At 40.2% G+C, this 14,221-nt stretch overlaps 1 protein-coding gene across 2 annotated transcripts in view; it reads left to right on the top strand.

Moving 5' to 3' along the window:
• bod1l1 (biorientation of chromosomes in cell division 1-like 1) overlaps positions 1-14,221 on the top strand; it is an 81,514-nt gene that overhangs the window by 61,610 nt on the left and 5,683 nt on the right. For both annotated transcript variants that reach the window (XM_080190018.1, XM_080190027.1), the window contains exons 12-14: positions 6,744-6,849; positions 7,480-7,600; positions 8,646-8,825. In XM_080190018.1, the coding sequence (XP_080046144.1) occupies positions 6,744-6,849; positions 7,480-7,600; positions 8,646-8,825 (407 nt within the window). The remainder of the gene's footprint in view (positions 1-6,743; positions 6,850-7,479; positions 7,601-8,645; positions 8,826-14,221) is intronic.

The raw sequence follows: 14,221 nt of genomic DNA on the forward strand, positions 1-14,221 counted from the left end.
TTGTGAGACTTCTTACTGTGTTTACCCCATCCAATGCCGACATCTCCACATCATTGCTGCGTTTAGCATAGCATCATTTTTTGAATGATTTAACATTTGCAAGTCTCCAAACTGACACTATACCTATCTGAGAGGATTAGAAGATTACAACCAGTATCTCCACAATTCCCACCCTCAGGTCTTTCAGTCAATTTATATATATATGCAAAGTAAATCTGAATTTGATCATCTTTGCTTTCAGTCTGCCACAAAATAATATTGAAGTATTTCTTTGTTTAAAAGCTATATATCTCTCCCAATCTTTTGTGCACCTTGTTCTCTTTTCTCATGCTACATTGTAATTCCCATCACCATGCCTAATTAGTTTAAAATTTCTGCCACAGCACTGGCAAACCTCCCTGACAGCATTGCTTCTGGGCCTATTGATGTTCGATATCAGGTCTGTACAAGTCCCCACATCCCCAGAACTGCTCACAGTGTCCTAGAAATCTAAAGCCCTTCTTCCTGTGTCATCTTATTAACCAGGCATTCATCTGCACTATCTTCTGTTTCTGTACTTATTGGTAAGTAGCACCAGGAGTAATCTAGCAGTTGTTTCCTTTGAAGGCTTGCTTCTTGATCTCTTTGCTAGCTTCCTAAAGTTGGCTTGCAGGACCTTGCCTACCTCTCTACCTATGTTCTTGGTACTGCTATGGACTAAACCTTTGATTGTAAAATACCACACCACTCCCGCTGCAGCAGCCTAGTGAAAACCTGGATGCTGGGAAGCAACATATCATCCTCGAATCACATCTGTGTCTCCAGAGAAACCCACCTCTCCCCTTAACTGGAGCTCTATCACTATTGCTTCACCAATTATCTTCCAGTGATACCAGCTACTGCTCAAGCTCTGAAACTCAGCTTGAGCCCTTCCAGCTGACGACAGTTCCTGCACATGTGGTTGTTCAGGAAAACCATCCTAGAGTTCACAAAAGCTATAAGATGTGAATTTGGTGGGACTGAGGTGTACTGCTATGCTTCTATTTATTAAATCACATACTAAATTAAGAGAAATAGGCTTAAGATTTAAATAAACCCTTAAGATTTAAATAAATAGTTGCTTCCCTTATGCTGAAGTCACTTTATTCTTATAGGGAAATTATTTTTTTCTGCTTAATTCTTATTATCTATTTTCCTTTCTACTAGGACTCTGGTCCCAGCCTGTTTCAGGTGGAACCCATCCCAGTAGTAAAATTCCTTCCTGCCCCAATATTGGTGTCAGAGTCCTATGAAAATGGGGATACAACGCCTGACAAATTTATCATTATATAAGGAGCAGGATAGATAAAGTTAGATGTAATATTAAGAACCCATGGCAATAGGTATAGTACATTAGCATGGACGGAGGATTGACTAACTGATAGAAGGACAGATAAGAGGGGCACTTTCAGGGTGACCGTATGTAACTTAAACAAGGATCAGTGCTAGGGCCACATTTGTTTACAATATATATTACTGACATGGACGAGGGAAGTGACTGTACATTGACAGGTTTGCAGATGACACAAAAATAGGGTGGGAAGGCAAGTGGTGAGGATGGAATCTAGTGTAGAGAAATCTGAAGTTATGCGCCTTGGTCGGAAGAATAAATGAACTGAATATTATTAAAATGAAAGACTGCAGAAAGCTGCAGCACAGAGATTTGGGGGACCTCATGCATAAATCACAAAAAGCTAGCATGCAAATTCAGCATGTAACAGGGAAAGCAAATGGAATGTTGGCCTTTATTTCAAACGCAATGGAGTATTTAAAAAAGAGAAGTTTTGCTAAATTATACAAGACACTAGTTCGACTACAGCTGGAATGCTGTGAACTGTTGTTTGGCCACCTTATTGAAGGAAAGATACATTAGCATTGGGGGCTACTAGATTGATCTTGGGTTTGGATGGATTTTCCTTTGAGGAGAGGTTGAGTAGATAAGGCTGCACTCATTGGAGTTTAGAAGAATGAGAATCAACCTTATGGGAGCCATATAGGATTCTCAAGAGGCTTGACAGGATAGATGCTGAGGAGTTGTTTCCCCTTGTGGGAGATGATGACCAGAGGGCATAATCTCAGAGTAAGGGTCCACCTATTTGACAGACTCACTAACTTCTCTGAAGTTAGTGAGTCTGTAGAATTCTTCCTGCAGAAGGCTGTCGAGCCTGGATCGTTACGTAGATTTTTAATGAGCGAGGGAATCAAGGGTTATGGAGATGGGAGAATCAAGGGTTATGGTTAACTTCAAAATGGGAAAGTGCAGTTGAGGATTATCATAGTCAGTTATGATTTCATTTACTGGTGAAGCAGACTCGGTGGGCCAAATGGCTGCCTTCTGCTCCAGTGTCTTAGTCTAAATGGAACCCCACCTCCCCCCACTTCCCAGTGCACTCATTCAGCCACATGTTTACTTACCTAATCTTACAGAACCATAGAAAATTACAGCTCAGAAACAGGCCTTTTGGTCCTCCTTGTCTGTGCCGAACCATTTTTTTGTCTGTTCCCACTGACCTTCACTTGAACCATATCCCTCCACACCCCTCTCATCCATGAACCTGTCCAAGTTTTTCTTAAATGTTAAAAGTGACCCCGCATTTACCAGTTTATCCAGCAGCTCATTCCACACTCCCACCACTCTGCGTGAAGAAGCTCCCCCCCCCCCCCCCCCCCGGCCTAATATTCCCTTTAAACTTTTCTCCTTTCTCTCTTAACCCATGCCCTCTGGTTTTTTTCTCCCATAGCCTCAGTGGAAAAAGCCTGCTTGCGTTCACCCTATCTATACCCATCAAAATCTTACACATCTCTATCAAATATCCCCTCATTCTTCTACGCTCCAGGGAATAAAGTCCTGACCTATTCCATCTCTCTCTCTAACTCAGCTCCTCAAGTCCCGAAAACATGCTTGTGAACCTTCTCTGCACTCTTTCAACTTTATTTACATCCTTCCTGTAACTAGATGACCAAAACGGTACACAATATTCTAAATTCAGCCTCACCAATGCCTTATATAACCTTACCATAACACTCCAACTTTTACTTTATACTCGATACTCCAATTTATAAAGGCCAGTGTACCAAAAGCACTCTTTACAACCCTATCCACCTGTGACGTCACTTCTAGTGAATTCTGTACCTATATTCCCAGATCCCTCTGTTCAACTGCACTCTTTGGAGTCCTACCATTTAGCCTGTACGTTCTACTTTGGTTTGTCCTTCCAAAGTGCAATACCTCACACTTGTCTGCGTTAAATTCCAGTTGCCATTTTTCAGCCCATTTTTCTGGTTGGCCCAAGTCCCTCTGCAAGCTTTGAAAACCTTCCTCACTGTCCACTACACCTCCAATCTTTGTATCATCAGCAAATTTGCTGATCCAATTTACCACGTTATCATCCAGATCATTGACATAGATGACAAACAACAATGGACCCAACACTGATCCCTGCAGCACTCCACTAGTCACAAGCCTCCACTCAGAAGCAATCCTCTACAACCACTCTCTGGCTTCTTCCATTGAGCCAGTGTCTAATCCAATTTACAACCTCCCCCTGTATACCTACCGACTGAACCTTCCTAACTGATCTCCCATGGGGGACCTTGTCAAAGGCCTTGCTGAAATCCAGGTAGACAACTTCCACCGCCTTCCCTTCATCCACTTTCCTGTTAACCTCTTTGAAAAACTCTAATAGATTGGTCAAACATGACCTACCACACACAAAGCCATGTTGACTCTCCCTAATAAGTCCCTGTCTATCCGAATATTTGTAGATCGTATCCCTTATCACACCTTCCAATAACTCGCCAACCACCGACGTCAAACTTATTGGCCTGTAATTTCCAGGATATTTTTTGGAACCTTTTTTAAACAACGGGACAACATGAACCGCCCTCCAATCATCCAGCACCTCCCCCGTGAATATTGACATTTTAAAAATGTCTGCCAGGGCCCTTGCAAGTTCAACACTAGCCTCCCTCAAGGTCCGTGGGAATACCCTATCTGGTCCTGGGGATTTATCCACTCTTATTTGCCTCAAGACAGCCAGCACCACCACCTCTTTAATCTGTAAAGGTTCCGTGACCCACCCCCCCTACCTGTTTGCCCTATTTTCGTAGACTCCATGCCCATTTCCTCAGTAAATAAGGATGCAAAAAACCCATTTAGTATCTCCCCCATCTCTTTTGGTTCCATACACAGCCTACCACTCTGGTCTTCAAGAGGACTAATTTTATCCTTCACTATCCTTTTGCTCCTAACATACCTATAGAAGCTCTTTGGACTTTCCTTCACTGTCTGCCAAAGCAACCTCATGTTTTCTTTTAGTTGTCCTGATTTCCCTCAAGTAGTTTCTTGCATTTTTTATACTCCTCGAGCATCTGATCTGTTCCTTGCTGCCTGTACATTTCATACAATTCTCTCTTCCTCTTAATCAGTGTTACAATCTCCCTTGAGAACCAAGGTTCCTTATTCCTATTTACTTATCTCTATGCCAATTTGCATATGGCTCAGGTAATAATCCAGAGAATATAATCTTTGACGCCTTGTTTTTTAATTTATCTTCCATTTCTTGATGTTCTCCAAGCAGGGTCTGTTGCCTACTAGTCCCCATGTTGTGGTCCAAACTGCACTGGATCTTATCCCTTCTCCAGTATCTGTTCAAGTCTGTTTGAGATGTTCTTCACTCTGGCAACAGATAGGCAACGTATCATGTGGGGCTCTACCATCCTGCTAGGAAAGGATGTTTATCAGTCTCCTTACGTATTGAATCACATGCAACTACCACATTGCTCTTCCCTCCTTTTGGGCAAACTCCTGCTCCATGATGCTAGGGCCTGTATTCTAGCTGTTCTTCCAACAGTCTTAATCCTTATCCTCACTGGTAGCAAATGCATCTTGCGTGTTGATACCGATCGCTCTTTTTGTTCTCTATTTTATCCCTTGCGTTCCTTGATTCCTCTTAACTGCACACTAACAGCCATACCAACCATTCTGAACCTACACCTTTAGGTGTGATCGAAGCCTGGAGCAACTGTCCAGATGCTGCTCCCCCTCCATTGTGTTCGGGTGCCTTCAACTTACCACATCTCAATGACTCCAAGCAAGATTTGAGACATCTACTAACGAATGTGTTCACTCTGGGCAGCCTACCTGTCCACAAACACCTACATATTGCAGTCTGGACACTTAATTTACTTTGCCAAATCTTAGTCTAGATTATTTGTATCCACTTTAATTTGTTTTCTTTTTCTGTGTACTGACTTGCATTAGGAAGGACAGCAATTCTAAATATGTTCTGCCTCAAGCTTACAGAAACTTCCCCAAACGTTTGAAGCAAAAAGCAGCATCGCATTTGCTATCAGTACTGAATTTCCCCTTGCACCAAATTGTGCTCTGTGCTGACTACTTTTCCCTGATCTTGATTTTGCGTTAATGTCTCTCGATTCATTTTTGTTCTGCTTATTTTCATCCTTGAAAGACTATTTACATTAAAGTGTTCATTATTATGGCACTATTTTAACTAGTTTACCTAATATCTTTCTGAAGTAAACATATAATCAGCAAACAGAGATGGTCTTAATCCCAATTAGGAAATAAACCATTTCTCTGCTCTGCTTTATTACCACTTACACATGCCTGTACACCCTCACTCACCAAAGTGGCTCCGTCTTCAATAAGTAGAAAGGAATATACCTTATGCACACTGTCCCTGTCCCCACAAAGAAATTCAGATCTTGTGTTGTCAAGCAATGAGTTGTTTGTTTTTCTAGTTGTTGGTATTAAATGTTTTCCATTAATTATTAAAATATTTGCTTTTATTAGGGAGGCAAGTTTTTTATTTTAAAAATATTTTATGGCTTTTGTTATAGTTGTAAGGAACTACCAGGTGCAGGTAATCCAACAAGTAGGAGTGCTTGTTTTGCTGAGCCTCATTTATTTTGCTGCATAGGTACTTGCTTTGTATGATTTTGTCACAATGATCTGGAAGATTTGGAGAAACTTAATGGTTTTCTATTCAAATTTTCAAATATTGGTCTCATGTTGGATGTATAGATATCAATCTGATCAGCATTGTCATGGGTTAAGTGTTCTGGTATTTAAAGTAAAAGGGAATGTGCAATTTGTTTTTGAAAGATACATAAAAGACTGAATCTAAAACTTTTCTTTTTATTATGATTTGATTGCACATGAATCTTTTGGATTTCTGCCAGTCGTTTTCTTATTGCCAAGTACTCTTGCCTATCTTTTTCCAGTATTCATCCTTCTGAAGATTCTAGTCTATGCCATACCAAGATTGTCACTCTCAACTATCCCTGTGCCACCAAAGTAGCCATTCTTCATGGCATCCTAGTTGGTGAATGTTGGCAGGCTATTCAACAGATGATGCCAATCCTCTGAACAGCCGATATTCATACAGTTGCACTGCTAGTATGGGCCACTGCATAAACTCATTAAAATTGTTCCTGGAAATCAAAAATACTTGTGCGTTTGCATCTAATAGTATCGGTGCTTTGCGCAATTACTTTTGAAATTGTCATAGTTATATAAGCAAAATAATGCATTGTAATGATTGCACTTTCTAATGAACAGAACGCACATGTCTTGTGCAGATGAACTTTTTGAGGGCTCTGGATGTATGTTTTATGCAACTCCGTTTTCTGCTCAGATGTATATCTTGCTTTTTGAAGGAGTTAAATATGATATATTAATGCAGGTTTTCCTCCCAATGTAGGTGAAGCAGTCTGCTGAAGAGCAAACACCCTCTCGAAGAGAAAGAAAACCCAAGCGCCCATACACTCCAGTAGAAAATCCCCCCAAGCGAAGACATCTTAGTTCAGGTATAAACAATCATCTCGGCTTCATGCGTTTTTCCTTTTTAGAACAAGAAAATTACAGTACAGGAACAGGCCCTTTGGCCCTCCAAGCCTACACCAACCATGCTGCCCGATTGAATTAAAACCCCCTACCCTTCCAGGGACCATATCCTTCTATTTCCATCCTATTCGTGTATTTATCAAGACACCCCTTAAAAGTCACTATTGTACCTGCTTCCACAACTTTCCTGGCAGCAACTTCCAGGCACCCACTACCCTTTATGCTTCGTACATCTCCTTTAGACCTTGCCTCTCGCACCTTAAACCTGTGCGCCCCCCCCCCCCAGTAATTGACTCTTCCACCCTGAGAAAAAGCTTCTGACTATCCATTCTGTCCATGCTCATAATCTTGTAGACTTCTATCAGGTCGGCCCTCAACCTCTGTCATTCGAGTGAAAACAAACCAAGTTTCTCCAATCTCTTTTCATAGCTGATGTCCTTTATGCCAGGCAACATCCTAGTAAATCTTTTCTGTACCCTCTCCATAGCCTCCACATCCTTTTAGGGTTTGATTTTAATTGAAAACATATCGAAAGAATCTAAGCCTGCTATTATCAGTGTTAAGAGATTTCTTTGTGTCTTTAATGCCTTTAGAGGAGATAACTGCAGTTGAGGAAAAAGAAGTAGATGCAGAAGCTGAACCAATTCAGTTAGAAGATGAAGAAAAACCAACACAATCTGAAGCTAAAATTACTAAACTTGAAGAAAAAACAAGGTAATATTTTCCTGTATAGCTATCATTTCAAGATGCATACTTTGGAAAGGGAAAAATTCATTTTTTGTATCCCTTCTACTGATATCCATTTTTAATGTATTCATTTTTTATTTAGGGATAAACCTAAAAGCAACACTTACTTTGTACAATTACAATGATATTTACTTAAATGTTGCTTCTGAATGACATGGAAAGACTGATGTATGTTACTACTTCATAGTCTTTGGTTAGAGCTACTTTGCAGAGAAATTAGGAGCAGGAGTCGGCAATTCAGCCCTTCAAGCCTGCTCTACCATTCAATTCTGATCACAGCCGATCCTCTATCTCAATGTCATATTCCCACATTCCTCCCATACCCCTTGATGCCATTAACTCTTGAAGTCTAAAACTTCAATGAATTGTGAGAGACCTAATAGGTTAGCAAAGTTTCACTTGCCTTTTACATCAGAAAGAACAAACTTAACTCATCTAATGCTCTGTAATCAGATACAGTAGCTACAGTATGAACTAGTGGCCTTTCATGAGAGAAGGAGGTTGATCAGGGCACCGGGCAAATTCTTGTTTGTCTTCTAATTGCACCTTTTACGCATAGCTAAGAACAGTCAACGTCTTGGTTGATGTATTAACTGAAAAGTGCACCTGCAGCATTGCAACACAGCACCTACACAGAACTGTGTTCAAATTCTGCAGTGAATTTTGTGCCTAGAGCTTTCTGTTTCAGATAATACCAACTCCTGGTGCAATTTTAATATTTTCCAGAGATCCAAGGTTTTAGTAATTTTTCTTGCATCAGTATATAGGTTTATCCATTTTGGACTTAGTTACATAACTGACCTTCAAACGTTGAGTATCTTTTTGGAAATAACTGTAATAATCGCATAGTAATGAAGGAATTAGTTGTCCATGTTACTGCTTGAATTTTGGCAGTAACAAAATGTTATAACCATAACCTTCTATCATAACTGACATTTAGAATCTTGACTACAAAGGACAGACTACTCGCAAGTTCAGTACATACAGTTCTGATATTTTATCCATTTTGTAGAAGCCAGACATCTGGTTTGAGCATTCAGAATAAACCAACCACTCGTGCAGCCAAAAGACTAAGCAGCCCTGAGCATTTGCCAGTAACTGAACGAGACCGACGTTCATCAGTTTCAGCAAAAGAGAAACTAACTTCTGATGCAAAGGCTGGGAATCCTCCAGCAACAATGACGATTACAAGGTAAAGCCATAAAGCAAATCTTCATTTTATAACGATCTATTTATCCCTCTTGTTGAAATGTAGTGCATAGTTAAATTAACTTTCTATTGACGCATTTCATTTGGACTTAGCACTCTATCGCCAACAAAGTTACCACATGTTTAATTTTGTCATTCACAATTTTTTGGAGGGTGGAGAACATTTGTGTTAAATTTATTGTCACAAGTTACAACTATTAAATAGGCTATCTTGATTTTGTCACCAATTTTAGCTAATGTGCTTGCATACCATAACAAGTTGGGGTGTAAACTTGATTCGAGTGATATTTGTCGAGTAAATTTGCAATTAAAAGCAAGTTAAAGTTACAGTTTATGTCAATCCTGAAAGGTGCCAAATTCAATATGTAGCTTTCCGAGTATGTTTTGGGGGCAAGGGAGGTAATGTTGGTACAAAAAAGTAAGCAGGGATGTTACTAAGATGCTGGACTTCATCAGAACAGATAGTTGAAGTGAAGACAATGAGGTGCCTCTACATTTTTACGGAGTAGAAGCCAAACTATTTTTGAATATGGATGTGTATCTTAAGGATGTACTGACTTTGGAGAAAACTTTGATGGTAGACTGGATAAACCTGGATTATTTTGACAGGAGCTGAGACGATTAAGAAATGATCGCATCGGGTAACTTAATTAAGAAAATTGTTAGGACCTCTAGGATTCAACTCCTATTCATACTTGTACAAGGAACAGAAAGCTAGATTGCAAATATAGCACACAATTAGGAAGGCAAATAATGTTGGCATTCATTGCTAGGGAATTGGCGTACAGGAGCAAGGAAGTCTTGCTAGAACTGTACAGGACTTCGGTGAAATCACAACTGGAGTACTAGGCACAGTCTGATCTCTTGGATCAATAATGGATGTACCTGCATTGGAAACTGTTCACTAGATTGGCTCCAGGGATGAGAGGATTATAGTATAATTGGATGTGTAAATTGAACCTATATGCTTGAGATTAGAAAAGCAAGAGTTAATATCATTGAAATGTAAAAGATTCTGAAGAAGTTGGATATGATAGACACATATTGCTTCTCCTGGCTGGGGAATTGAGAACACTGGTACCATCTCAGGATAAGGGATTGATTATGATTGTGGTGAGAAATTTCTTGATCTAAATGATTGAGAGTCTTTGGAATTCTCTACTTCATGTGTGGATGCTCCTTTTTTAAAACTTTAATGGTTTTTACAAAAAAGTGCATTGTAAAATGCAGGCTAAGAAAAAGCAGTAAAAGGATTTTAACTTACTCCCCTTTAATTTGGCTTCTGATAATCTTAGTTACTTGGGAATGTCTGAGACATGAGTTCAACAATCTTAAGTATAACTTCAGACTTTTGATAGAAAACACAAAGCAAGACTTTTAGGATTGTGATGAGAAATCTCTTGATCTAAATGATTGAGAGTCTTTAGAATTCTCTACTTCATGTGTGGATGCTCCTTTTTTAAAACTTTAATGGTTGTTACAAAAAAGTGCATTGTAAAATGCAGGCTAAGAAAAAGCAGTAAAAGAGACAAAGGAAGAAAGGAATAGACAGAAATACGCAGCTTGTAGATGAAAAAGAAAAGTTGTTAAAGTAACAAATAAAAGGTTGCCAGACTGAATCAATTTTTAATTGATCTGCATGAAGTAAATTTAATCTTTTCAAGTTTAAGAAGTATCGTCATCTCTCTGACTCATGTAAGTGGCAGGGTAAAGCCGCAGGCATCCAACTGAATAAGATAAGTAAATGTGCAAGAGGTGAGGCAAAGGCCAAGGCATCTGACTGGTGGTGATCTACAGCTAACGTGCCAGCAATTACCCCAAAGTAACCAATAATTCAGTTAAATTCAATAAATTTGCTACATATGTACAAAAGACTAAGAACACAGTGGACCAGAAAGTAGCTGCCTTGGCTGTGACCAAAAGTGTTGCAAGAGCCAAAAGACATCTGTGCACATGTGCGATCCAGTCCGGAATTCATCTGAGCAAAGTTTATTTATTTGTCACAAGTAGGCTTACATTAATACTATAATGAAGTTGCTGTGAAAATCCCCTAGTCGCCACACTCTGGCACCTGTTCAGGCAAGTCTTGCCCTAGAAATACAGAGCTGACAAGAAACATTAAATTGAAGCTGATCATGTCTAATACATAAGAACACAAGAACATAAGAAATAGGAACAGGAGTAGGCCATCCAGCCCTTCGAGCCTGCCCCGCCATTCAATAAGATCATGGCTGATCTGTCGTGGCTCAGTTCCACATTCCCGCCCTCTCCCCATAACCCTTAATCCCCTCGCTTATCAAAAACCCATCAACCCGCGTCTTAAAAATACTTAGCGAGGCAGCCTCCACCACCTCAACGGGCAGAGAATTCCAGAGATTCACCACCCTTTGAGTGAAGAAGTTCTCCCTCAACTCTGTTCTAACCGCTTCCCCCCCCCCCCCCCATCTTGAGGCTGTGCCCTCTAGTCCTACTGTCCTTTCTGAGCGGGAAGAGTCTCTCCACCTCTATCCTATCCATCCCATTCATCATCTTATATGTCTCAATGAGATCTCCCCTCATTCTTCTAAACTCTAACGAGTACAAGCCTAGTTTATTCAGCCTCTCCTCATAGCTCAACCCCCTCAACTCCGGTATCAGCCTAGTAAACCTCCTCTGCACTCCCTCCCAAGGCCAAAATATCCTTGCGTAAGTACGGCGACCAAAACTGCACACAGTACTCCAGCTGCGGCCTCACCAATGCCCTATACAGCCGCAGCAAGACCTCCCTACTTTTATATTCAATCCCCCTCGCTATGAAGGCCAGCATCCCATTAGCCTTCCTGACCACCTGCTGCACCTGCAGGCTGGGTTTTTGCGACTCATGCACGAGGTCCCTCTGCACCGTCGCCTGCTGCAGTTTTTTGCCCCGTAAGTAATAGTCCTTCCTACCATTATTCCTACCAAAGTGGACCACCTCGCACTTGCCAACATTAAATTCCATTTGCCAGTTCCTGGCCCATTTGCCCAGCCTATCTAGATCCTTCTGCAGACTCTCCACACCCTCCGCACAATTTGCCATTCCACCAATCTTGTTGTCATCAGCAAATTTCGACACCATACACTCGGTTCCCTCCTCCAGATCATCTATATAAATGGTAAATAGCTGAGGCCCCAGCACCGACCCCTGGGGCACTCCACTAGTCACCAACCGCCAATCTGAATAGCACCCATTAACCCCCACTCTCTGCCTCCTATTTGACAACCAATCCTCTGTCCACGCTAACACCCTACCCCCAACTCCATGCCCCCTTACCTTCTGCAATAACCTCTTGTGAGGTACTTTGTCAAATGCCTTCTGAAAATCAAGAAAGACCACATCCACCGACTCTCCTCTATCCACTGCCCTAGACACATCCTCATAGAACTTCAATAAGTTTGTCAGACACAACTTCCCCTTAACGAAACCATGCTGCGTCTGCTCTATCAAGCAATTCCCCTCAAGATGCCTAGCTATTTCCTCCTTGATGACGGATTCTGACATTTTACCTACAACAGACATGACAATGAAGAATGCACTCTGAAAGGAATTGACTGCCATAGACCAATAGAAAGCTTAATGTTCCAGTCCTGCTCCCAAGATATTTTAATATTAGCTAAAGACAGACCAAAGAATTTTTGAATAATGTTATAAATGCAGTCTTTTAAAATGGGATTAACATCTGAACAAAGATCAATGGGACTGTCAGGAGATAGAGAAGGAAAGGAAGTAAAATATTTACTGGCAAAACTGTGAACCTGCAGGTACCTAAAAAAAAACATGAAATTTGGGAGCACAAGGCTCCATTACTGGATAAGCAAAGGAGCAAGCAAACCCTCAGAGGAAAGGTCTTCCAAAAATTTCAAACCATATCTGGATCAAAGATGGAAGGTTGAATCAATTAGAGAAGGCAGAAAAATTTGGTTAGGATCGATAGGAATAGAAGGAAGAACAGATCCAGTTGTTTTAATCTTTTACTAGCAAACCACTATCACTAATAAATTAAGCTGCACACAAGTTGTAGGCAGCTTCATACAAACAATGTCTCAAATATTGGTTGAGGAGTGGGGGGCATCTTTTTCAGCTGAAGTTTCAAACCCTATATTCAGTCCATCACTAATATTGCTTTCTTCCACCCCCATTTCTCTGCCTTGCTTCTGATGCCACCGAAATCCTGTTTCACTCCATTGTTCCTCTAGACTTAAAACTTCCGATGCCCGGCTATTTGAATCTGTTCCTCTGATTTTTTTAAAGTTTGATTTATTATTTTCACATGTATTAACATACAGTAGAAAGTATTGCTTCTTGTGTGCTATACAGACAAAGCATACTGTTCATAAGTTTCTCAGCCCCATTTTCCTCCCTTTTCTGTATTGGAACCATTTTTTAAGGGAATTCAACACTATGCTATTTGTAACATTATATACAAGCCAGTTAAATGTGAACATAAGGAAACAAGAGAGATGGACAGGCAAGAGTAATGTTCCATAGTTGTCCAAACAGGGCTGTTATTGCTTAAAAATAAATGAGCTCATTAGGTAAGCTTATGAATACTGGCAGATCAATAATAATGCAAAACGTTTGCAAAGCAAAACCCTCTTGAAATTTTGGCCTTTTCAAAAAGATTTTACGAATTCAAGCGTGTTTATTTTCTCCTAAATGAAAGAGGAAATCAATTAATCGAGGTTAAAAATATTTTAAAAATAGGAATGGTCTGTAATAAATATGAAAATTTAGGTAAAATCATTGTTTTGACAGATTTGATATGACCAGCACTGGCCAACGAGCAAAGTCTTGCTTTGTGTTTTCTACCAAAGGTCTGAAGTTATACTTAAGATTGTTGAACTCGCATGTCTCAGATATTCCCAAGTAACTAAGATTATCAGAAGCCAAATTACAGGGGAGTAAGTTAAAAGCTAGACTGAATGCAAATGAATTAATTGGAAGCAGTAAACCTTTTTGAAGATTTGTAGCTTGAAAACTTAGCAAACTGGAGCAGAGTGCCAAAAATATTGGGTATTCACACAGGGTCTGTTATGTCCAACAAAACGTCACCAGCATAAAAGGAGACCTATTAATTCCAGTGACATCCTTCTTAAATCTAAAGGACACAGTGGTTCAATGACGATATCAAAAAGAAATTGGACTAATAGATGACCCTGTCTGGTGCCTCTGTGGAGGGGAAATAAACAGAATATAAAAGATTAGTAGTATGATGAACACAGCATTTTAATACACAAAATAAAAACTGGACACAAACTTGGAAAAAGCCTGACTTCCCATCACATTGCTGAAGAGCACCCCCCACCTAATGCTCTATTATCAAATGTATTTTAGGTTGAAATAGATTTTGATCTCCCAAG

Source organism: Carcharhinus amblyrhynchos, chromosome 1 (genome assembly GCF_965287045.1).
Source record: "Carcharhinus amblyrhynchos chromosome 1, sCarAmb.v2.hapA, whole genome shotgun sequence".
NCBI lineage: Eukaryota > Metazoa > Chordata > Chondrichthyes > Carcharhiniformes > Carcharhinidae > Carcharhinus > Carcharhinus amblyrhynchos.